Raw genomic sequence first — 24356 nt, forward strand, 5'->3', positions numbered from 1 at the left:
GCTTACTCATTGCCCTAATGATGGAGGCAGCAAGAACCTCTGAAACGTTGGTAAACTTCTACCAGACTACACGGTACTACAACTCAGCCGTCTTCATACTCGCTGTTCTAAGAATCTCAAATCCTAAAACAAGAGATGTCTCCTGTGCAAGTTGATCATTCTGCATTTAATTATAAGTAAGAGTTCAATTTTTGTATATTTGATCAATAAAGTTTCTTCGGAGTATTTAAAATAGCCAAAGTAATCATTTTATTTAAATTAAATCTCAAAAACTTTCAAGTTTATTATCTCAGAATATTTTGTGTTGTTAATATGGATTCCGTTCTAATAACAATTACTAAGGTCCCACACAGATGGAAATTTTGGATTCATGAACCTATTTTTAATGCCAAAGTGGTTAGATATTGGGTTCTGTACCTGCAGGTAAGTCAGTAGTCCAGATGCTTTCTACTGCCTACAGAATCACTACATTTTAATTGCCAGCTCCACAGAAATATTGCAAGCATAGTTCCCCATGTACAAGTAAGCATCTTTATCCATAAAATGTATTACATTTGTTAAAATAAAGTGTGGCGAGAAACAACAGAATGCCTGCCACGTGGTGAGGACCATGAAATTCTGTCTATTCCCTGACTAGTTTTGAGGTTCAAGCATTCTTTATAACATAAAAACTGCTACATCTTTCAAAACTGGATACTACTTTATCATTAACAAATTAAGGTAAGCAAATTTTCTAATTTTAACTTACATAAAAAAATAAATTCAGAAGACAGATAGATTAATACAGTCAGTAGAAATACATTGTCAAATTTCTTTTAAAAAAATCACTTAAATATTTATAAATTTTATCTACCTACTTATAAACTGACTGCACACTGAACAAGATAATGTTCAGAATTTAAAAATAATGATAGACATCACTGTAAGGTTCATACTGTGCTCTTTTGGGATGTATGAGGTGCGATCGGAAAGTTTCAAGACTGCGCCTATAAAAACCCGTACACTTATCTCAGGTATTAAATTCATCCATCACCTTCGAAGTAGTTACCCTGGGAGTGAACACAATGATCCCAGCGCCGCTGCCAAGCCTGGAAGCATCCCTGGAAATCTTTCTTTGTCAGCCTGTCAAGCACCATCTGCGATTCTGCCTGAATCTCTTCTATCGTCTCAAATCTCCTTCCCTTTAGCTGAATTTTCATCTTTGGGAAGAGGAAGAAGTCACACGGAGCTAAATCCGGCGAATAAGGAGGGTGCGGGATGACGGCCATGGTGTTTGAGGCCAAAAACTGCCGAACTTTGAGGGCGGTGTGCGCTGGCGCGTTGTCATGATGCGTCGCATATGATGTTCTTCCTTTAGAATCAGCTGACAGGTCCCATAGCCTATCCCAACAATGTCGCACAAGTCGTTGATGGTACAACGTCGATCTTCGTGAATGGCCTGCCGAATCTTCGTAACATTTTAGGGCGTTGTGCTCGAAGATGGTCGTCCAGAACGCTCGTCATCATCGACAGAGGTTCGGCCATTTTTAAAACGTGAATGCCACACAAAAGTTTGTGCACGACCCATTGCGGACTCCCCAAATGCTTGCTTTAGCATTTCATAGGTTTCCGTAGCCGTTTTAGCGAGTCTTTGGCAAAATTTGATGCACACGCCATTCCGAAATCGCAGGAGGATCGGTGTAATGCATTACCAAAACGCCCGTAACTAAGAAACAAATGCTAATTCGATGATGCCGGCTGGCACACCGATTCACTATGAATGTAGGCCGCACCCCCTAAAGGCAGAAGCTCATACTACATCCGGTTCGCCCGCTATTGACACAGTCTTGAAACTTTCCGATCGCACCTCGTAATACCATGCAGTTTAGCTGAGAGTCAATATTCTGATTGTATGACTTTTCTTCACCTCAAATGAAGCATACCTCAACACCTAATTCTGATTCATGCAGTAACTTTCTTTCCTGAAACAAGGCTAAAAACAGAAAAGACAAAGCACAGAAAAAAAGTTTAATTACAGTTATGCCTACCATGTGCGAGTGCTCGGCTCAAAGGAATACAGCTTGCTGCTCAGAACGGGTGTGGAGGTGCTCTCTGACATAAAACCTCCGTACACATAGATTCTTTGGCTAAGCGGATCCCACGCTGCACTATGACCATAGCCACCTTTTACTGGAAACCCTTGAGTAGAAATTAGTTTCCAGTCTCTCGTGCCAAACTGGTATTCCTGCACAGTATTCAGGTAACCATACACTGGTGAATGGCCAAAAATGACTATCATGCACTCTGACTTCTTACTTGATCTAGTGACTACAGTTGCAGTGTGACCCGCAGACCTCAATGGACCTGAAACAAAAAGATGGCATTCACTAAATGGTTCTGTTATGGAGTGTTCAATGTTTCAAAATTACATCATGGATAAGTGTGCGGGTGGAAAATTTTTGAAAATTCAAACAGCAAAAGTAACAGCAGTAATAAGTCTATCAGGCAAGACTCTACCTAATAAAGGCACGTTACCATTCTAACGGCCGCAAACAAGACGATGACCATCTTCTGGCATACTGCACCATGTACTGTCATCAAACGTGACTGACTTTTCACAGGTGGTTCGTTATTGCCTCAAACATAATGGTACCTGTCACTTGCAAGAAATATGAACAGGCCAGACAAGGCTGCAACCTTGCTGGACGGATAGATGATGGAGGAGGACCAAGGTGAGGCAAGCCGGAGCAAGGAAGCCGACGGCAGAGTTCGGAGACCATGACCTAGCAGGGACAGGGGCGATACAAAAATGAAGTAAAAAAGAAAAATATACAAACAAAAACAAAACTAAAATAAGACTAAACACAACAAATGAAAACAGAGGAGCATATACCACACTAGACACACAATTCTTAAACTTTGTGCTCTATCCATACACGTGCTGCAAAGATAATCACGCATTGCTGATCTGCAACTCCACGTGGTTCTAGATTTCAATGAGTTTCACATGCTCACAAATCAAGAAATGTAAATAATATTCTAATCAAATACAAACAAAAGTATTACCAGTATCAAACACATGCTGCCAGTATTAATGCTATTCACTTCTGAGTTAAATTTACTAGAGAAAAATAATATAGAAACACCATAAATTTTCTTGATCTAACCATCATGAAAAATAATCAAAAACTTGAATACAACATCTTCAGAAAGCCAACCACAACTGACACGATCATCCGCAGTACCTCACGCCACCTTCTATATCACAAAACAGCCAGTATAAATGACATGTTAAACAGAGCAAAGCCATTCATTTAAATGAAACAAACTCACATAGTAACAACTTACTTTTTGAAATCCTGATAAATTCCAATAATATCTAAATACTGTTCTCTTCATCCACCACCATTCCCATCATGCTCACCCCCACCTACCCAGAACTACCCCTGAATATCAACCAACACCTTCAGTACAACTGTGGCATCTCCACTTAAATAGGTAAGATGTTTATGACACAGTGCATTAGGTGGCAAAGCCCACAACAGAATTCAGTTCAATACCCAAATAATCTATTAAAAGATAAATCATGCCATTTGACACACCATTCTACTTAACCAAAAACCCCACTGTCACAGGAAGTATATTTAAGCTGTCCTAATAGTTTCATACATCTCCAACAATACAGTCAACCCAGGATCCTTTCAACATTATAATATAAGTAAAAGTGTGACAAAACACTAATCAATAACTAACTCCCTGGTAGCAGAACCTGCGGGTTCAACACCAAAAACACCACAGCCCACCATCGGCCATGATCCTGAGCCAACTCCATCCATTTTCCATCCTCACAGCCCACCTCCCTAAGATTTATCTTGATGTTATCCTCACATCTCCTCCTTGGTCTGTCCAGTGGTCATTTTCCAGGATTCCCTACCAAAATTCTGTATGCACCCATTGCCTTCCCCCCCCCCATGCGTGCTATGTGTCCAGCCAATCGAAGCCTCCTAGATTTCACTATCCTCACTATTCTAGGTAACCCATACGATTCACGCAGCTCCTCGTTATGTAATATTCTAAATTCCCCACTTATTTCATCCCTCCTAGGTCTAAATATCTTCCTGAGCACATTGTTTTCAAATACTTGTAATCTACATTCTTCCTTCAAAGTAAGAGACCATGTTTCACAACCACACAAGACAACAGGCAAAATTATTGTTATATATATATATCCTGACCTTTAGTGTTTTGGACAGTAAACAGGATGATAACAGATTTTGAATTGAATAAAAACAAGAATTTCCCTACTGTATTTGATTCTCAATTTTATCATGGACCTCATTTCCATTTGTACTTGTTGTTCCCAGATACTTAAATTTTGAAACATTTTTAAACTAATTTATGTTCTGCCGTGTTTGCTAATGTTGATCCCATATTACGCCCATGTATTTACTTTTGTCTACATTTATTTTTAGGCCTATTTTCTTGCTAGCCTGCAGGAGAGTTTCTGCATTCTTGGTTATGGTACCCACATCATCCCTCAGCAAATTGACATCATCAGCATAGGCAATTACCTGGTGCACTCCATTCAATTCAAGCACTTCCTGATTACCTCTGACCTTCTTGATGACTTGTTTTAGAGCAAAATTAAAAAGCTCTGGGAAACGATCCGACAGAACGTTTTCTATACGAACTCTATTAGATGCCCCAACCATACACATCTTAATTAACCTACCAAGTTTCTTCGGTATTCCAAACTCAATCAAAATGCCATATAGTACCTCTCTTCTAACTGAGTCATGTGCCTTCCCAAAGTCCACAAATACTTGGTGTACTGACTCATTTTACTCCCACGTTTTCTCTAATATTTGTCAAACACAAAAGATCTGATCGACACTTGACCTATTATGGCAAAATCCACATTGATCATCCCCGATAGTTTCATTCCTAAATGGTGTTAACCATGCCAGAAGAATACTTGTTAAATTTTATATGGTGTTTACAAAGGAGAGATACTTTGAAAGTTACTGCATTCAGTTTTGTCCTGTTTTACAGTAAGAACCCATTTGTATAGATCCTTTTCGCTCCTACGTGAAGCATAGGGCCTCCTTTTTGGAGGTTAATTGATCTACAATAAAATCTTCTCGGGCTATCAGCCGCGTCAAGTGGTTAAAACATGAAAATACCAACGTTTCGAGGTCCATCTCTGTCCTCGTCCTCAGGGCACTGACACGGCTGATAGCCCGAGAAGATTTTATTGTACATAGTCGCTGTGAAAGCTCAAGATCCACTGGACATTTCATTTGAAAAATGTAAAACAAACAGAAATGTCAACAAGTTCTAGGCAAATAATTTGATATTTAGGATTTGAGGTTTTCATGGTGGTGGTGAGTCCAAAGATGGCTGTCGTCTATGTTGTAGCACCATGTAGTCTGGTAAAAATTTACAGACGTTTCAGAGGTCCTTGCTGCCTCTACCATCAGGGTGATAAGGCCTTCATCCCTCTTAGGTTGAAATATTCTCTTCAGCACCCTGTTCTCAAATACCCTCAATCTACATTCCTCTCTTACTGTCAGAGACCAAGTTTCACACCCATAAAAACTGCAGGCAAAATTATAGTTTTGTATATTCTAATTTTTACATTTTGGCATTATTTAATTATAAATTACTTAAATGCTGCAAAATACTCACCACAGAGAAATGTTGAATTGGATGCAGTGGTATTACACTGTTCAGTGCGAACAGTAATATTTTCCCAAGTCTTTGCACTCACATCAAATGCCCACAGTTCATTTGATACAACACCATTCTCCTCCACACCACCATAAACGTAAATTTTATCCTGCAACAAAATTAATTTTTAACTGAAAGCAACTAATATTCTGAAGGCTTCAATTACCATGTCTAGTTATCGCTACAATTAACAAATAATTCTGCTCACAGCAACGCATGACAGAATTCAGTATTCTGAATTATTTGATAAGAACTTAAGAGCATAAATGTCTACAAAACAAGTACCTGAGCTTCTTCCTGGTGAGCCTTAACAAAATTAGTATTCTCACTTCTATCAATAATTATAATAATCAACATACATTATAATATTTATATTTCTTTCTTCAACACAAACAAAACTGAATTATAACAAAATAAAAACTGACACAAAACAAACCTCGCCAATATTTTACCAGTTTACAGATCTTCATGTGATATCAAGAAACTGGAAATAAAAGTCAATGATAAGAGCATCTGTCACCCTTGGTGGAGTAGTGGTTAGTGCTCGCCAATGGACCCAAGGTTTGAGGGTTCAAACCCAGCCAAGGTCAATGGAATTTTAAGGGTGATAAAGATTCATAGCACAACTTCTTTCAGAAGGGAAGTAAAGCCGGCGGTCCCATGTAGTACATTTACGGCGTGTAAAAGAACCTTACGAGCATGAACGAGATGTTTCGTAAGCAAAACTGAGCAGCCATTTCTCACCCAAGTCTCTCCTGATTCACTACTAGATGGCTCTAGCAGTCAAATTGGGAATGAGTAGAAATTGTGCAGAGGCAGTGGGCTGATCACTCACTACTCATAAATGCATGCTTCAAAGACTAGATAAACCTCTGAAAAGGAGGTGGTGAAGACCCACAACTGGGTTGTGGAGCCAAGAAAGATGAAGAGGAAAGATAAGAGCATCTAATAAAATGCAAAATACAAAGCAAGAGGACAACATTTAAAATCATATAAGCAGTTTGTTTTGTAATACTAACAAGAAGCATAAAATACTGTTAAGATAATAAAAACTGAAACTACAGTGAAATCCCCATTTTTGAATTCTCGATCTAAGGTATTCCTGCACGTTGCGTTCATTTTTTGAGATCCCAGGCATAGCTCCATATGGTACAATTTACTGTTCACCCCAGTTTCGTATTTCTCAATCCAAGGTATCACACCCATTTAAGAAATGAAATTTAGGACTGTACGTGGAATTTGGATCCAGTTCACTGTTCACATAAACACATGTGCAATTCATCATCATCATCACCACCAAGTCTGAGGCCACAAGAAATATATGAAGTTTTTTCCTCCCTTGCTAACAGGTAGAGTCACTTCTTTCCCAGCCGCCACCACCATTTAGTAAAGTCATTTTTATTTTATTTAGTGTTCTGTCTGACGACAGGTCCATATGAACTGGATCCTTCCATCCTTTTCTCGGACTGGGACCTGTTCATATACGTTCTTGGCAGATGATCCAGAAGTGGTTTGCCATTGCCTTCTTCTGTGTGTGAATGGAGTAATTGTTGGGATGCCACGGAGGAAAACTCCGTGTTGCCTAGACCACGGCCTTGCCCAACACAAGTTATAAATTCGGGCACCGCCGGGAATCGAACCCGAGACCCCAGGATTACAAGACCAGCGTTCTAACCGCTAGACCACCGTGGCAGCCTAGTAAAGTCATACGACCTGACAAAACATTCTTTCATGAGTTGACAGTGGAGATGAAAGGCGATGCTTGTAAACCCAATGTCAACTTCTACATGTGAATTTTATCAGTTGTGGTGACTTAGTGAAAAACAGCATATACATTGCAAGATAGATATTACTAAACTGTTAACACATGCAGAAATAACTTGTGGAAGTCTTTCATCTTTCAGAGACTGATAAGACACATTCAGCATTATAGACAAGTCTGAAAAACATAACTGATCTAGTATTAAATGCACACGCATTATAAATGTGGTATATAATAGCGAATTTGTTATTTGCAGAGATTAGATAAGTGTAGTCTCAAGATAAGGCTTTATCAGTCTCCGAGAGCTTCGGGCCACACACTTATGCTAACCTACAAGAAACAAACATTCGTTACACAACAAAATAGAATCAAGACTGTAAGTATCATTCTATTTTCATGTTTAAAATATATGTTGCTCAGTTTACAGTAACATAGCTACTTACCCCAAACAGAACAGCAGAGTGGCCATACCTCATCCGAGGCACAACTTTGGAATCCAGGTGTGGTGTTTCCCAAACATTTCCTGTAATAGAAGTCAACAAGCCCAATAATTTCTCTACACACGAAACACACAAAGCAAACAAGAAATATACAGAAAGTCTGGTTTCAGGAAATGTATGAAAGAGAAAACTGGGAAAACCAAGGTGTAGATGAGAAGGAAATATTACAACGAACCTAAGTGGAAAAATTTGTGAGTGAACTAGAATAAACTGTCTCAGAGCAGAGTCCAATGAAGGCGCTTAATGACAATCATGATGAATCTTCAGGTTCCATACTAAGAGAGAATTTCTTTACGAACTAAATTACTTTCCATGTTAAATGATCCCCTCGCACAATGGCAGAGGACATCCTCAGATTGCAGATGTATTCCTGATTTAAAGTTTACTTAATATTTTAATATTCATATAACGGTACATAAATATCTATGAACACGAAAGAACAGTCCATGGAGATTTATCCTTTTTGGATTACATGCTCAGTATGACCACCATTCTATCGTGCAGACTTCCAAAACACGAACGGCTACATTTGTGAACACTATGGCACATATCCTCTGTAATTGCACCACACATTTGAACAATCAAACCCCTGAGTAGCATTATTGAGGCTGTTTTTTAAAACAGTTTTTCCATAAGGTTACCCCAAAGGAAGAAATCTCTGGAGTTTATTTCCAGGCTACTGGGTGGCCACTTTTGTCTACATCCATGCCAAGCAGAATATGGATTATTAGAACTGATGAGGAAGTTCAAAATGGCCAACGCATCAACCAATAGTATTATATTTAAGGACAGCCAAACCTGCATAAAGGTCATAAGTCAATGTGCTAAGCACGGGGATACAAAGTACCACTTCAAACATGACTTGAACAAAAGTGGTAAACTAACCTTTTGGGTCCATGCAGGATATATCCCATTAAACAGTGTATGTTTTTGGCTGAATGGCATACGTTCTCCCCACTACGTCATGATATTGTTAAAAATTTTACACATTCATATCAATAGATCTTATATGTCTAAAATGCTACTAAGCTTCACAGATTGTCAGAGATTCAAATGTAATTAAAACATCCACTTTAGAAGGTGGAATGACTGAGAGAAACAGTGAAAATCCTTGGTGTGGGGAGTCTGTGCCACAGTCAAGATTCATATTCGCACCATTCATATACAAGTTACAAAACGCGACCACTTGCTTAGCTCAGTATTAAAGGCTGTATTTCTTTATTTATGTGGGTTTACGTATTGCGCCAACAGTACAAACAAACAGAGGTGCACCTGCGCTACATAAGACTAGTGACTGTGTCCAGGAAGCCAAGAAATGTTTTGTTTTGAGTCTGACTTCCCTTGTAAAACAATTCTGATGTATGTTCTGTATGATCTTAAAATAAGGTTCTCAGAACAATTGCATCTGTAAGTCTGTATGAATTATGTCACATTTCCTTGATGGATTACCATTCATTCATAATAAACAATAAAGGAGTGTTGAGTAGCGTTTATCAATGCATTGACGGATTCTGAGAACAGAAACAAGAGCTTCCTTTGTCTGAGCCAACTATCGAAAGCTTCACAACTTGTGCAATCCTCTCCATTGCTATCACCAGAAACGCAGTCAATTGATTATAATACAACAAATTTTACATCATTCTATAACCATGACAAAATGCATTAAAAAGCTTCTGCCACTCTTAACACTATTTTCCAATATTTTCAATATTTCAAAGAATAAACAAAAAAGTGGAATCAAAATGGAAAAGTTATGTAAACTATGCTGTCAAGCTAATAGTTTCAAAACTCTGGTAGTGGACAGTGGTTGTCAACAGGTGTACAAGAGAGACTGATTCATCTTTATAGCATATATTTAATCCAAAAATTGTACGTTAAAAATTGCAATCGACACACCACAATTTATTTTGTAATTCTCTGCTCTTTATAGTGCTATAAATGTTGATTTATTTTGGCTGTTAGGTTTCACAAGAAAATTTAAATTTCCATAATCTAAAGACTAAAATGTCATATATTTTCAAATGATCAAATAATAACAGATTTCCTGATGAAACTCCCTTAGGATAGCAAAGCAAAGAAAATTTGTTGAAGGGACTGAACTTAACAAGTTCGAAAGTGTATTCCATTTCAGAATACATTAAATATCCTCACACATTCTTTGCAATGTGCATTTAGACGTATTAAGTCCTCCCACCTCATGATTTCCTTATCTGTCATTTTGTTATCACCACTTGTAGTATATTCAAAAGTATGATTTTGAAGTCATGCAGAATATCACAACCTCCATACCAAATTTCATCCAAATCCGTCCAGTGGTTCTCAAGTTGAATTGGCTGGACAGATGAATAGATAGACAGAGAAGACCAGCCCATAATACGTTCTCGCTATGCACACATAACAACCGCTTACAGGCATAGACTAGTAATACTATAACACATTTGCACAGGCAATCACTGGGGGCCATAATTATTGACATTAAATAACTGATGTTTTAAAAACAAACTACAAACACTAAGTTGTTGTCAGTCTTGTTCTACCATTGAGTGTTATTAAAAGATACATTTCTTTAAATTAAGTTAGTTGTATACAAATAAAAAGTGAGGTAAACAAGAGACAAAGCATTAGATTCTGCAGAATGCTGTAATACTGCTTACTCAAACTGTACAGAAACTAGGATAAATTATTAACAGTCTGAAATTCTGCAACAGTATGCCTGGAAGAAAAAGAATGAGGCCTATTTTAAGGCAATATCCAAACTTCCAAAATCATTAGTATATCCTGAACTTCCTCTTCTCATACCCTTTTATCTCGTACATGGAGCATAGGGGCCTCCATTCAGAGGTTTCTGAACTATTTTTAGACATTTGGTAGGGACTCCTTGGACGAGTGATCAGCCCATCGCAAGGCCCCTTCCAGAGACATGGGTGAGAAATGGCCCCTGAACTTACCAGGTCAAACAAACCTGATAAGTTAAGGATATACTAATGACACTGAATTTACTCAAATATAAGTCAATATTTTCACCCTACTTAGGAACTGTAACAGCAAGGATCATCTTAAATTTGCAAGCCACAAACCATATGTGCTAGGATCTGCAGTCAGTGTTATGTATTTATTTATTTAGTGTTCTGTCTGACGACAGGTCCATATGAACAGGATCCTTCCATCCTTTTCTCGGACTGGGACCTGTTCATATACGTTCTTGGCAGATGATCCAGAAGTAGTTTGCCATTGCCTTCTTCTGTGTGTGAATGGAGTAATTGTTGGGATGCTGCATGTTAGGTTGTAATAACTTCAACAACTTACAGTTGAAAGAATTGAGATAGATTATCACAAAAAGGCAGACAAACAACAATAAGATGGGTAAAGTGACAGACACATTACGTGTTTCTACACCTATCCTAAAGGAAATTATACATAATTTAAGTCTCAACAGCAAATCATGCAGAACAAAATAATAACTGTGTCTGTGCATACAAAACACAGTTAACTCAAACATTATAATTCTTTGTTGAATAGAATAAATAATTCCCCTCTTTATGTTTAAGTAATAAAACACAGGAGTTTGAGTGGAGTGTCTTGGATTTAAGTTAACATAAATTTATACCATTATATAGCGTTCTCTGTCCCGTGCCGTAGCCGCGCGGTCTGACGCATCATGCTTCGGACCGGCGATATGGAATGCGCGCTGGTTCGAGTCTCGGGGGAGAAGAAATTTTCTCATGAGATTTTCGACCAGTGTATGGGACCGGTGACAACCCAGCATCGTGTGGAAATTGGGGAGCTACAATGAGTAGCGTAATCCGGTGATGAAAACTAGCAATGGCTGGGGGTTTGTCGTGCTGACCACACGTCACCCTATATCTAGTTGGATGATCGTTCACCTCTGCTTAGGCATGTGAACGAGGCCTGCAGTCAAGCTAGTCGGCCTGGCTCTCTGGAGCTGTTACGCCACGGATATAATAATAATATAGCGTTCTCTACCAGAAAACTGAAGTAAGGGCAATTACCATTAAAATCATACACATAGATCATCTTCGCTCTGTGATAAGATTCGCCACCTACAATATACAAGGAATCTCTCCACACAACTGCCCCATGAGACGCAGAGCCCTCTGGCACGAAGTCTTTTAAATGCACCACTTCCCAGTAGCCAAGATCAGCCAACTGGCTGCAGTCTTCTCCTGTAGCAAAAATAACAGTAAAATTAGCTCAAACACCATCTCATAGGTTGCTTAAGTTTTATGAAATCACAGGCCAATTTGTAGCAAAAGAGGGACAAACTATTCTATGAATGATAGCTGAAATTATTAATTTCAAACATCAGTCAGATGTATATCAGATCTAAAACTTCTTGACGATGGTGAAGAGTCAATTGAATAAAAATTTTCTTGGATATTATCCATCGTCTAGTGAATATAAAAAGTAAAACGATGTTTCGGAGATGGGACTCTATCTCCGGAGATAGGGATTAGCTCTATCTAGTGGGCCCAACTGTGTAGGAACCTGAAGACGGAGATAGAGTCCCATCTCCAAAACGTTGTTTTACATTTTATATTCACTAGACGATGGATAATATCCAAGAAAATTTTTATTCAATTGAATCAGTCAGATGCATTACTGTTATTCCAACTTAAATGCTGTGGAAAGCCCAATGTGAAGAAATTATAATACAAAGCCATTCATTAGCCAGCACTCATCAATGTTTCAGCATCACATACAGCTACATTATGATTTCATTCTCCAAAAATGGTTTTGTGCATTTTTTATTCCCTTAGACACAAATGCTCAAACAGGAACATCTCCCCTATAAGCCTGCACGTAACTTGTGAGACACATCATCATATACTTCTTGATGAGTTACGAAAGTCAGCTACAGATATGCCAACTAAGGACACAACTTATTAAGAAACACATAGAGCATTTATGAGTAACTAGCGAGACTTTGATCTATTTCCTGAGTATCACGTGACAGCATATTCTAATGCAAATTAAGCACAGAAAATATTTTCAAAGCAACATTACAGAATATGAGACTATGTGAAATAATATTATATTTATATACACATATTAATAACATTTTAATAAATAAGTATATTTAAAAGTATGCATTGTACACTTAACAGGTACACTCTGCAGAGAACATTAAAATATTTATGGTATTAATTACACAATCATTAGAACTGTTTGATCTAAATTAAAACTGAAATGGCTTAACAAATTTTCATAGAATTCCTCAATATTAAATTTAGTCAAAACCAGTTTATCTCTTCTCAAGTTGTTTCATGTGTATGTCCACAGCATCGCAAATCAACCTGAAAAGGATAAAGCTAAAGGTACGGTTGAACTGACTGCACACTTACAAGACCGTAACTTGATTTAAAACACTACACACAGTAACCTCAAACTTGTGTTATGCAGTCTCACACAACAAACATTATACACTCTAACAAGAAAACATCGGGCTTCATTTCGTATTACAACAGGTGTTCGAACTGATGACCTTCTTCTTCCTTCATTTCTTTCTGTATCTCTTTCTTTTTCTCGTCATCCTACACCTTACTCCGTAACTTCACTTCTAAACATGACTGTACTCCATTACAATGTTTTTACAAAGGCCGTATACAATTATACCAGAAACTGGTTTTTAGTCCGTTAACACGCAACATTCAATGCAATAGCGCTATATTTCCATACCAAAAGCTTGAAAGGAAACCAGCCCAAGAGACGTTAATACATTTCATTAGACTGCATGACATATGAACTGATCCTATCTACTTTAAATTTTAGAAAACTTTATTCCAGACGACGACATCTCGATGCGTTATTTCTTATTAATGTATTTAAGGGCAAAATAAATTGCCATTCCATTATGGACACTGTTGGTTTACGTGTGGCGGCGAGGCAAATAAGAGAATTTTCTACTTTTAGTGTGAGCAGTGCACTACGACATAGTCCTTCAGCCAGGTGCGTCATTGCTGCAAATGACGTATGTAAATCTTTGGACGTATTTAGCATAAACATTGTCTCCCTTGAGCGGACGTTCTCAACAAGGGAAATGATCTAGCTTGGTTATCTGTTTTTTGTATTTCTTTAACGATGTACATTTATATTAGTGTTCCCTAGGTGGATTATTTGTTTTTATTTATATTTCTTCATTTTTTGCTCTGTGTTAATATTGTTTCTATTTTGGGTTTGCCTGTACTTGGCAGTTATATTTAATATTGTACATGCATAAGTTTAGTTAATCCGTTTGTGTAATATTATCCATTATTATTTCACTATTATTGTATATATTATCAGTGTTTGCCTGTTATTGGCTTCTTGCTGTTGGCAAACACGTAAATAAATTAATTGAATTGAACTGAATTGAATTAATTGAATTGAATAAGAAATTCAACGCACTGAGCATTCACTCTGTATGTAACACCAATCAATACCAAGGCTTCTCTGTCCACTTTTATCATGCCCACAAAATAAATAAATAAATATATATATATATATATATAATGTGTATTGTAACAAAACATAAAATTAACAGAATAAAACAAATATGATTTCAACACAGCCAAAACTAAATAATTATTTTATTTTTCTTATTGTAATCGTCTACTGAATAAAATGTGATTTTTTAGTGTGTCATAACCAGAACCTATTGTGACAAGATGCCATCAAGGAAATCATATGCTCTTATGTAAAGTGGTAACTAAAGCCGTCCTATCTGAATGAAATGGTTTAACGAACGTTCATAAACACGTTCAACATCAAATTTAATCAAAATTGGTTTATCCATTCTTGAACTTCTAATGTTACACACACATTACAATGACACGAACATGTCTGAAAACATTGCTAGAAACCATTTTCCAAAAGCCTTTCCAACACTGTTATCATATTGCTCTCCATTCCTTCCTTCAAGTGAATAAACACGAAACCCTTTCTAAGATATTTTAGTTCTGAGAACGTGAAAAGTCACGAAGGAACAGATTAGGTAAGTAGAATGAACACTGCAACACCTGTACCAATTTTTCAGCTTAATATTGTGCAGCCGAGGCATGATGCTGACCACTCGCCCCCAACTAGTGCTGAGGTTAGGAATGAGTACGCCCTCTCCCCCCAAGTGCCTACATGGCATGTAGCGGGACAGCTTTACTTTACTTATTGCTTGCTACATGGGAAGAAGCACTGTGATAATGCAAAGTCCGCTTTCCCAGCCAAAGATTTTGTATTTTATTATGTAAACATTTCCATAAACATTCCAAAACTTAAAGATAAAATACTGTTTGCTTTGGAAAAACAATTTCATAATAGATATTTCTTCTGAAATTAAAAAAGAAAAGCAGAGCAGCATAGTACGATACAAGGTTTCCAAGGCAGTGAGTACAATTATGACCGTCTTCTGGGTTATAAACTGTGTAGTCTGGTTAAAGTCACTCATCACCTGATGAAAGAGACAGCCAAGGACCTCTGAAATGTTTGTAAACTTCCACCAGACTACAACCCAGACAACAGCCATCTTCAGATAAGCAAGACTTAGACACTTTATTTTTGGAACGTACTTCTCTCCAAAATATCAGGTTTAACGAACAATCTCGCTGACTGGTCTGATAAAATTCCTTCTCTCCATTTTTTTTGACAAATAAACAGAATACTGCACCAATAAAACAAACTGGATCCCAAAGACTGTTTAACAAAAAACTGTTGAATGATGTAGTCATGTAATCAAACATACGCCAATTCACCACTGCGTAGAAACAACAGTCCAGTTATTCAACTGACAGACATTTTCTTATAAATAAATTAAACGTACTGCATCATTATAATGATGATAAGGAAAGCACGCACCTTTGTGCCCTTGTTCACAGTCACAGCGGTGCATCTCATGGTTGCACACTCCATGGCTGTTGCTGCAATTGTTTGGACACACAGGCACATCACACGCATCGCCCATGTACGAAGCGTCACACGTGCACACGCCATCAATGCACACCCCATTGCCCGAACAGTTGACATGTGAGTACCGACTTGGGCAAGAATTCAACCTGAACAGCAAAACATAAGAGTTTGATGCAAGCAACAACACTGAAATACATAATTGCTGAGAATGTCAAATGCTAAGAATTCAATCAAAGGGGCAATGTACAGACGGTAATGCACGCAACAAAATTAAAACAGGAAGGTAAGGTTTCAGGTTCTCATGACAATAAGAATGAAGGTGGCTGTCTTCTGGGAAAATGTATTTCATAGCCTGGTTGATATTGACCTGTGTTTCAGAGATGCTTACTGGTTCCATCATCAGGGCCCTCTAAAATGTCAGTCAATATGTACCATACTACAGTAAAACCTCTCTAAGTTGGACACTTGTGGTTCCACGAAAATGTGTCCAACTTACAGAGGTGTCCAAGATAGAGGGAAAGAGAAATATCGATTGTGGTCTAATGACAATATAGTCTATTTACTTACATACACTAACTGCTGTAGGCTTACTTGAATTAAGAATTAATGACAACAGTATTATTAATAATCTTTTGAAGCCTATGTATGCATTGCACATTACACCCCAGCCTCAATAACATTTTCTAAAGTTAATTCCACTAATTTTCGCTTCCCCATCGCAAAAACAAAAATTCCATTTGTGTTAACACAGTCTGAACTCAAATGCAAGCTCAGTACTGATGGAGTTAAAACTGTGTCTTCTGCAATACTGTAGTCCAGTTACGGGTTCACCAAAAGAATAGTTAAACACTTGCATTGCATTCCAATGATGGGTTCAACGTCCATAAGACAATCCTCTAGAGAGGAGGCATTCATCAATCAGAAATTCAAAATAACAAAATATGTAACTAAAAAACTTTCCCTGAAAAGCATCGAAGTTAAGTGCATGAACCTGTCCAACTTACAACAAAAGGGGTGTTCAAGTTCCAGGATAAAGGGGTGTCCAAGATATAGGGTATTGTGGACATGTAAAATTATAGGATATTCGCCGGTTCCAATTAAAAGTGTCCAATATAAATGGGTGTCCAGGATATAGGGGTGTCCAACTAGAGGGGTTTTACTGTATATGGCACAATATCCCGGAAGACAGCCATCTTCTTTAAAATAGGTAATTACTAGGAATGTCAACTAAATTTAGGGTGTGGAGATGAAATTCACATCTTCTTAACCATGGAGGTCAGCAGAGATGAGTGGGTACCTTCATGCTCCACCACTTCATCAATGGGAGAGAACTGTCCAATACTCATTAATGGAAAGTCGGGTGGGCCCCAGAATTGGTCTGAATGCGGTGAAGAAGGGAAATATCTCTGCGTGTGACCAACAGCTTACTCATATGTACATCATATTTTATAATTCACATAACTTGAATCAAACTACTTATAAAAAAGACATTCCAAGAAAAACTTAAGATGCCCACTCTCTTACAAATTCCTATAATTACCGAAACTGGGGGGATTATACATTAACAATAAAAATCACAGATCACTCTATGCCAGTGCATGAAGAAAATCTGTTTACAGAATAAACATGGAACATTATAACAGGGAAAGAACCACATACCCTGTTTATACAGGACTGTGATTATGGCCACGAAAAAATGCACATAATAAATTAACTATACTTGTACTGCCACAATAGTAAGAAATCATGAACTGTGGCTCTCGGTTGGGACATACTTCATGAAAATTGTACACATTTCAAGATGGAATATGCGCACACAGATGTGACTAATCTCTTTTCTTCACACAGTGATGAAAAATTTTAAATATAAATTAATATTTTCATGCCACTGCCATGATTTATGAATATATTGTGGGTGTTAAAATGTTACTAATTAATACTTTGTGATCATACATACAAATAAGATTGAATGATTGATTTACTAACTAACAGTGTCAACTACCATCATTATGTACAGTCAAATGGTAGGATGACAGCATATGACACACTGAAACGCATGTGGCTGAAAGTGGTCATGACCTGTTTTAAGTTGCACTTGCATGGCGGAGCAATGGACAATCACAAAATCCTCAGTCTCCACAGGTGATGTCCAGCCCAAGACTAAAACCTGGGACCTGCTAAATATGATTCAGGAGTATCAACCTTTCAACTGTGACATTTGCACACAATATTTATCACAATCACTTGTGAAAGAACTCATTTCCAATCTTGTACTATAGAACACTATAAGGAACAATTAGGTTTATCCACTGACAAAGACTAAAAACTAGAAGTTTAAAACGAAGCCAAATTACGCTGGAGTCTACATCTGCAATCAGGTGTCTTTCTGATATCCACAACGGAGAGATATGCGTCACATCCTGATGCAGAGAACACAATTATTTTCCTTAATGCTAATTTCTGCACCACCCACCTATAGGATATGTTGAAACCTGTCATGTTATATGCAACATCACTGTAGAAATGCAGCAATGCTGAACCAGAATGCGCCACCACCTCAGGTATCCTCCTGATGCTGTAGCCATCCTTGTACATAAGCCCGCTACAGACAGAAAGACACACGCACTATAATATTTTGCTTAAGTGTTAAATGACACTTATTCATAACCAATACTAATACAACCACCTCACAATGAGACTCGATAAATTTAACAAAACAACCATTTTCAAAGAGCAGACTTTCTTCAGCTGCTTACAGATAAATAATCCCCTATTTTATAACACCCACAAGTTTACAGTGTTCACAAAACCTACCCACCGTGTGTCATTTCAATCCACAAAATCCTTTTCTGTAAGATTCGTTATGATTCTCTCATCTGACTGGGGATAGCAGGAGACAAGAACTGCATTAAGAACTTTGGTCAGGAAGTCTTATGGAAACTGTCCCCTTAGAAGACCAAGGAGATGGAAAGATAGCATCAAGACTGATCATACAGATATAGGTTGTGAGACTCAGAGGTAGACAGGACTCAAAATCATGTGAAATAACAGGTACTGGTAATAGCAGCACTGAGACTTCAGGTTCACTGTTAGAGGTCGCGCGAGTAGTCGTGGCACCTAAATGTGCGATGTGTAAGCCGAGAGAGGGGAGTTCAGTAGTAGTGGGGGTCCCACACCCTCAGCTGTGGTGTCACACTGATCTAAACACAGCTAGAGCTACAAACCAACTGAAGCTGACACCCCTCTAGCGCGTGCTTCGGACGGGTCCATCTCACACGACCAAAATCAGTCCTTTGCGCAGGTGTCAGCATTTCTCGCGCGACCCATACCTGTAGTAATTCATACACAGAAAACATGAATTTTAAATTGCACTAAATCTACTCAATTTAACCTTAAGGTTCTCTAATACCAATGTGTGTGTCTGTTAAAACTTTACTTACAGATTTGTTATGATCTATATACAAAATGTTGGATGCTTATCTCTATTAAGCTGTTAATTATCACATTCATACATAGATTTAAAGGGGCTGCAATGTTCTGCTGCTCTACATTCTACAAAAAAGCATTACCTTAACCTAAAAGTTTTAAAAATTCTACTGCCACACAGCAGTTCAGGACATCACAGTAAGTAGAATGTGCATCACTCCCACCTTGCAAGTTTGTATGGCTGCCATATTGGTATTACTGATAACAGGAAATTAAAAAGTACAAGGGTAGGGTAGCTTCTAGTGGTGTAATGTTCATACAACTGCATGAAAATCTATCAGCTGATTCAAAAATTACTGAGGTGAGGGCAGACACCCGGACAGATGGATGAACATGATGATACCGTAAGCCCAATTTTTCCTTATAAAATAGGGAAACTAGACTGAAAAAGTTAAAGCAATAAACACAAAAAACACAGAAGTACTTCTCTACCAGTGGTCTGATGGTCACTGCAAATATATGACTTAATTTCTACCTACATATGTATAATACACATTTTACCATAGCTGGAAATTCTAGTATTTCACAACTAGTGACTTCTCCACTCCTTGTTACCTTCTAGTAAACAAGTAGTTTGTGTTAGACATCACATTTTCTGCACAGTCTCTCACTAAGTAACATGTAATTACTTGTCCTAATGTAATTTAATACTTCACATACTCTCATGCTCAATTAATTTGTAATTACAAATGTGGGTAATTACAATCCCACCAATTTTAATACCACACAAATATATGCATCACAGCATGGCACAACTTCGGAGTGTCGATGGAGCAGACCATCTACAGATATGGGAGGTAGTGACGGTTCTCCAGCCTAGTGGGTATTTATATTTATTTAGTGTTCTGTCTGACGACAGGTCCATATGAACAGGATCCTTCCATCCTTTTCTCGGACTGGGACCTGTTCATATATGTTCTTGGCAGATGATCCAGAAGTGGTTTGCCATTGCCTTCTTCTGTGTGTGGATGGAGTAATTGTTGGGATGCCACGGAGGAAAACTCTGTGTTGCCTAGACCACGGCCTTGCCCAACACAAGTTATAAATTCGGGCACCGCCGGGAATCGAACCCGAGACCCCAGGATTACAAGGCCAGCGTTCTAACCGCTAGACCACCGTGGCTATCCACAGATACTGTTTACTAAGACAACCTACCATTCCACTGCCGTGCTTCAATCATACAATGGATGCAAAATAACTCCAAGCTTAAGGTGTGTCACAATTAAGTGGGGAGGGGGAAGGTGGAAAAATCAAAAGAAAGCAAGATATCTCAGCATGTATAGTGTTACTGAAAACATTTTTTCTCTTTCAATTTTGACACAACCAGTGGCAATTTGATATACTGACTTTTTTAGACTATGTTGAATTATGCGAACCATAGGAACTATAAAATAATACCAATGAAGGCACGTGCCTTAACCTGTAAGCGCTACTTCTACAGTCTAAACATAATCATTTTATATCAAAAAGTATATAAGGAAGAATTGGATTATCTGTCCCTCTCTGCTTCATAATCCTCCCCTCGTACCACATGTACATTTGTAAAGATCAACAAAGCTCAGAGTTATTTTGCATTCACCAAATTGCTTGTTTCAACCTAATTTCCACATTCCACACCATTCTGCAAACGTATTTGGCGTCTATATGAGGCAGACAAGTGTCATATCCTGAACACACACTAACTATCAAAACTTAACTTGTCAGTCACTCAGACCCATACTTAAGTAAGAGTTCTTAATAAAATGAAAGTTCTCTTAAACACAATATTTAAAATGATATTTAAGAGTGTCAGAACAAATACTGAGATCAGCTGCCATAAAACAAACTCTTGCAGAACACATAACCTGATCTGTTAAACTACATATATTTGACAGGCTGCATTCTTTGGCACAGTGATGGTACAGTAGCAACATGTGGTAATGTATGGAACAAATATATACAGATACCTTCTGCATCACAGTACATTCCACATAGAACAATTTAAAAATTGCTGTTTTCTGGTTTTTACAGTGTAACACAAAATTCTTTTTATCTGACCTGTAAAAACAAGAGTGGGTTATTGCATTACATGCAACATTTGTTAAAGTTCATCCACACATCACTATCACAAACTTGCAATGTAGATTGAGGAATATGACAGAACTAAACATGCAGTGACCTGTAACTGCAGACATTCACTCACACCTGTCAGTACTACCAACCACCATAAATGAAAGTTCCCTCAAGACTTCCAAACATTTTACAAAAAAAAAAAAACTTTCTAAGTCTTTATTGAACAGTTTTGCTAGTGATGAGGCGGTGGATGACAAAGAGGACAGAATGGCTACTAGCTGTTCAATTAGTCGCAGAAAGTGGAATTTACCTTTTAGCCTGTTGGATCTAACAGTGCTGAACAGTTAATATCATTCTACCAAAAACAGACAGACAAATGTAAATTCTGTCAGGCTTTAGATCAAAACTTGTTGAAAATGAGTGTAAGGGAGCCTCGACTTCAATCCAGGCCACAAGGAAGACAAATCCCACAAGCCAATAAAGTGATTCCTCTTGAAGCTCAACATACTGAAAATTGGCCAGCTGCAGGACTATGCTTGTAGCACCAAGAATAAAAGAACAACTACAAAATCTCTTTGCGAGAATTGTAAAGTTGGCTTCCGTACTGAGCCCCGTCCTCATATTTTTATATAAAAGTAAACTCCTCACCCTTCCCTTACAATATTTATATTTACTAACAATAACATTTATTAAAATATAAGTAATGTACTGTGCCCAACTGGCACTCTCAGGATTGAAATAATATCCACCCAAAGTCACACAGTTGATCCAGAGTCCGGGAGGTGGTACGAATATCAGGATTACTGAGGTTAACCCCCATAAATAGAAGGAACATTCCAAATTACCAAAATATATTAAATGTATAAATAAAAAAGGGGGACATACAGAAAAAAGGCCAAACAACAAAAGAACTGCAAACCAAACCCACATGGCTCAGGCCCCAGCTGGAATCCCGATCAGCTACCTTGGTGCATACGCAAGCCAAACACAATTTAGAACGTGCCCTTGACAGACCGAGAAATGGGTCCTCTGACTCTCTCCCTGCACGGTGGACACACACAGACTGTCCGCCGCACTGCCTCTTTAGGGCACCGAAACCTGCGTCTCCAAAGATTGTGGAGATAGACCACTCCGAGCCATGAGGCATGGCTCAGTACATTTTGATTTACATATCGTGTATTTAATTTTCTTTATAAATTTATAGCCCGCTTTGGGAACAGAAATATGTTATTAAAATACAGCACTACAGAATGGTGCAAGAATTTTTTACAATATTTTAGCTTTAATAGTTTGACATATACAGACATGCTCTGAATACCAATTTTTATTAATGGTTAAACCCCCAAGTTAAAATCTGGCCACCATCCAAATAGTATTTAAATACCTTATTCCCATACGACAAAAGTTAAACATGCTAAGAGACAGACAGACCTCATGCCTGTGCTCACTTCATGCACTGTGAATAAAGAACACTCAATCACTGTATATGCTAGTAGCCAGTGTGACTGGAAATGGATTCTTGTTTCAAAGTAGTTAATAAAAATACAGGACAATTATGCGTCTTTCAGGGACTACGAGACAAGGCAACGAGTATTGCCCTGATGATGGGAGGCAACAAGGACCTCTCAAACATTGGCAAACTTCCACCAGACTACACAGTACAACCCAATAGGCAGCCATCTTCAAAATATGGGTCAATTACACATGTATGAGATACCTGTCAACCCCACAATAGACCAAAACATTTTATATTTAAATATACTCAAAAGATCCACAGATAAATAATGGAACAAACTTATGAAACTGATTCAAGAATAGAGCTGAAATGTGAAGCATGCAAGCATATTCCATTTGCTACAACACAGATGTAACACTTTTACAGTCAGTGTCATATAAAACTTTGGAACATCAAATGCTTCACCTGCTATGAGAATCAACCAACAATCTCACTATACTTTTGTTGACTGATAGGAAGGGCTTACGTCAATACAAATTACATATGACTAAAGCCCTTCTTATGAAACACCAAAGAGCAATAGATATGTTTTAGTTTTGGTTTGGTATCCAATTACTTAAATTTTTTAAGACCAGAAGGGTTTTATGGATAAAAGTATATAGCATATTCAAGTTTTCTATAAGTCTATTTTATCTGTAACCATATAAGTTATTTTTACATAATATTAAACTCTTACATTTAATTAAATTTATGCAGAAATGAGATGCAATAAATCTGCTTCAAACACCTTAAAGTTAACTGCTTGTCTAATATTGTGGATTCCTAAAGGTCATACATACATATACTTAAATTTGTCTGTGCAGACACATCTAAGTAAAAAAAGCAACTCGTTTTACCAGAAGAAGCATTTCATCCACAACCTATGTTACACAAATGTCAATCCAGATCTGTCTGAGCAGTTTGGTTCAGTTTTCTTGCATGCATGAAATGATGCATTTCTAACACAGAAAATTACAGTATGTGGATAATGTAGTTTCGCCTGCACACACCAGCCAATTCTCCCACACAGTGAGATTCGATAGCACAGACAAATCTTATTAATCTGAGGTTATATAAGCAATTTAACATTCCTCAGATTTTCTGAATGAAAACTTTGACTTCAAACATTCATACAAATGTATAACAACATTTCATAATACTATTTAAAACTCCACTGTCACCACATAATACCCTGGAATCTATAATATAAAGATCATGCTAACCTAAACACTGCAAGAAGAGGGGAGTGCACACTATCTCCATCGAAGATATAAAGATGGTCCCAACCACATTCAGTGGCAAATTCTTCCAAGTGCAAGCGAATTGTTGCATTTGGAGCACCTCCTGCATCCACCAACCAACTGCACTTTACGTCAATGGAATAATTACCATGACCGTCATGGATGATTCCCGTCTTCTCTGTCAACCTATCACCACGAACGAGAAAAAGAATCAC

General features: G+C 37.8%; 1 protein-coding gene across 5 annotated transcripts in view; it reads right to left on the reverse strand.

The window, feature by feature from the left end:
- The window catches only part of dsd (attractin-like protein dsd), a 64648-nt gene that overhangs the window by 37712 nt on the left and 2580 nt on the right, over window positions 1-24356 (reverse strand). For 4 of the 5 annotated variants that reach the window (XM_087357818.1, XM_087357817.1, XM_087357816.1 and 1 more), the window contains exons 2-8: window positions 24124-24327; window positions 18341-18469; window positions 15817-16013; window positions 11982-12155; window positions 7915-7994; window positions 5668-5818; window positions 2028-2343 (exon numbers count right to left, since the gene is read on the reverse strand). In XM_087357818.1, coding sequence (XP_087213944.1) covers window positions 2028-2343; window positions 5668-5818; window positions 7915-7994; window positions 11982-12155; window positions 15817-16013; window positions 18341-18469; window positions 24124-24327 — 1251 coding nt within the window. Of the gene's footprint in view, window positions 1-2027; window positions 2344-5667; window positions 5819-7914; window positions 7995-11981; window positions 12156-15816; window positions 16014-18340; window positions 18470-21390; window positions 22707-24123; window positions 24328-24356 lie in introns of those variants that run through there. The other variant, XM_087357821.1, reaches the window with a different exon arrangement.

This window comes from Zootermopsis nevadensis, unplaced genomic scaffold (genome assembly GCF_977971745.1).
Source record: "Zootermopsis nevadensis isolate Lab colony 2312 unplaced genomic scaffold, Znev_1.0 Znev_ptg000028l, whole genome shotgun sequence".
NCBI classification, from domain to species: domain Eukaryota; kingdom Metazoa; phylum Arthropoda; class Insecta; order Blattodea; family Termopsidae; genus Zootermopsis; species Zootermopsis nevadensis.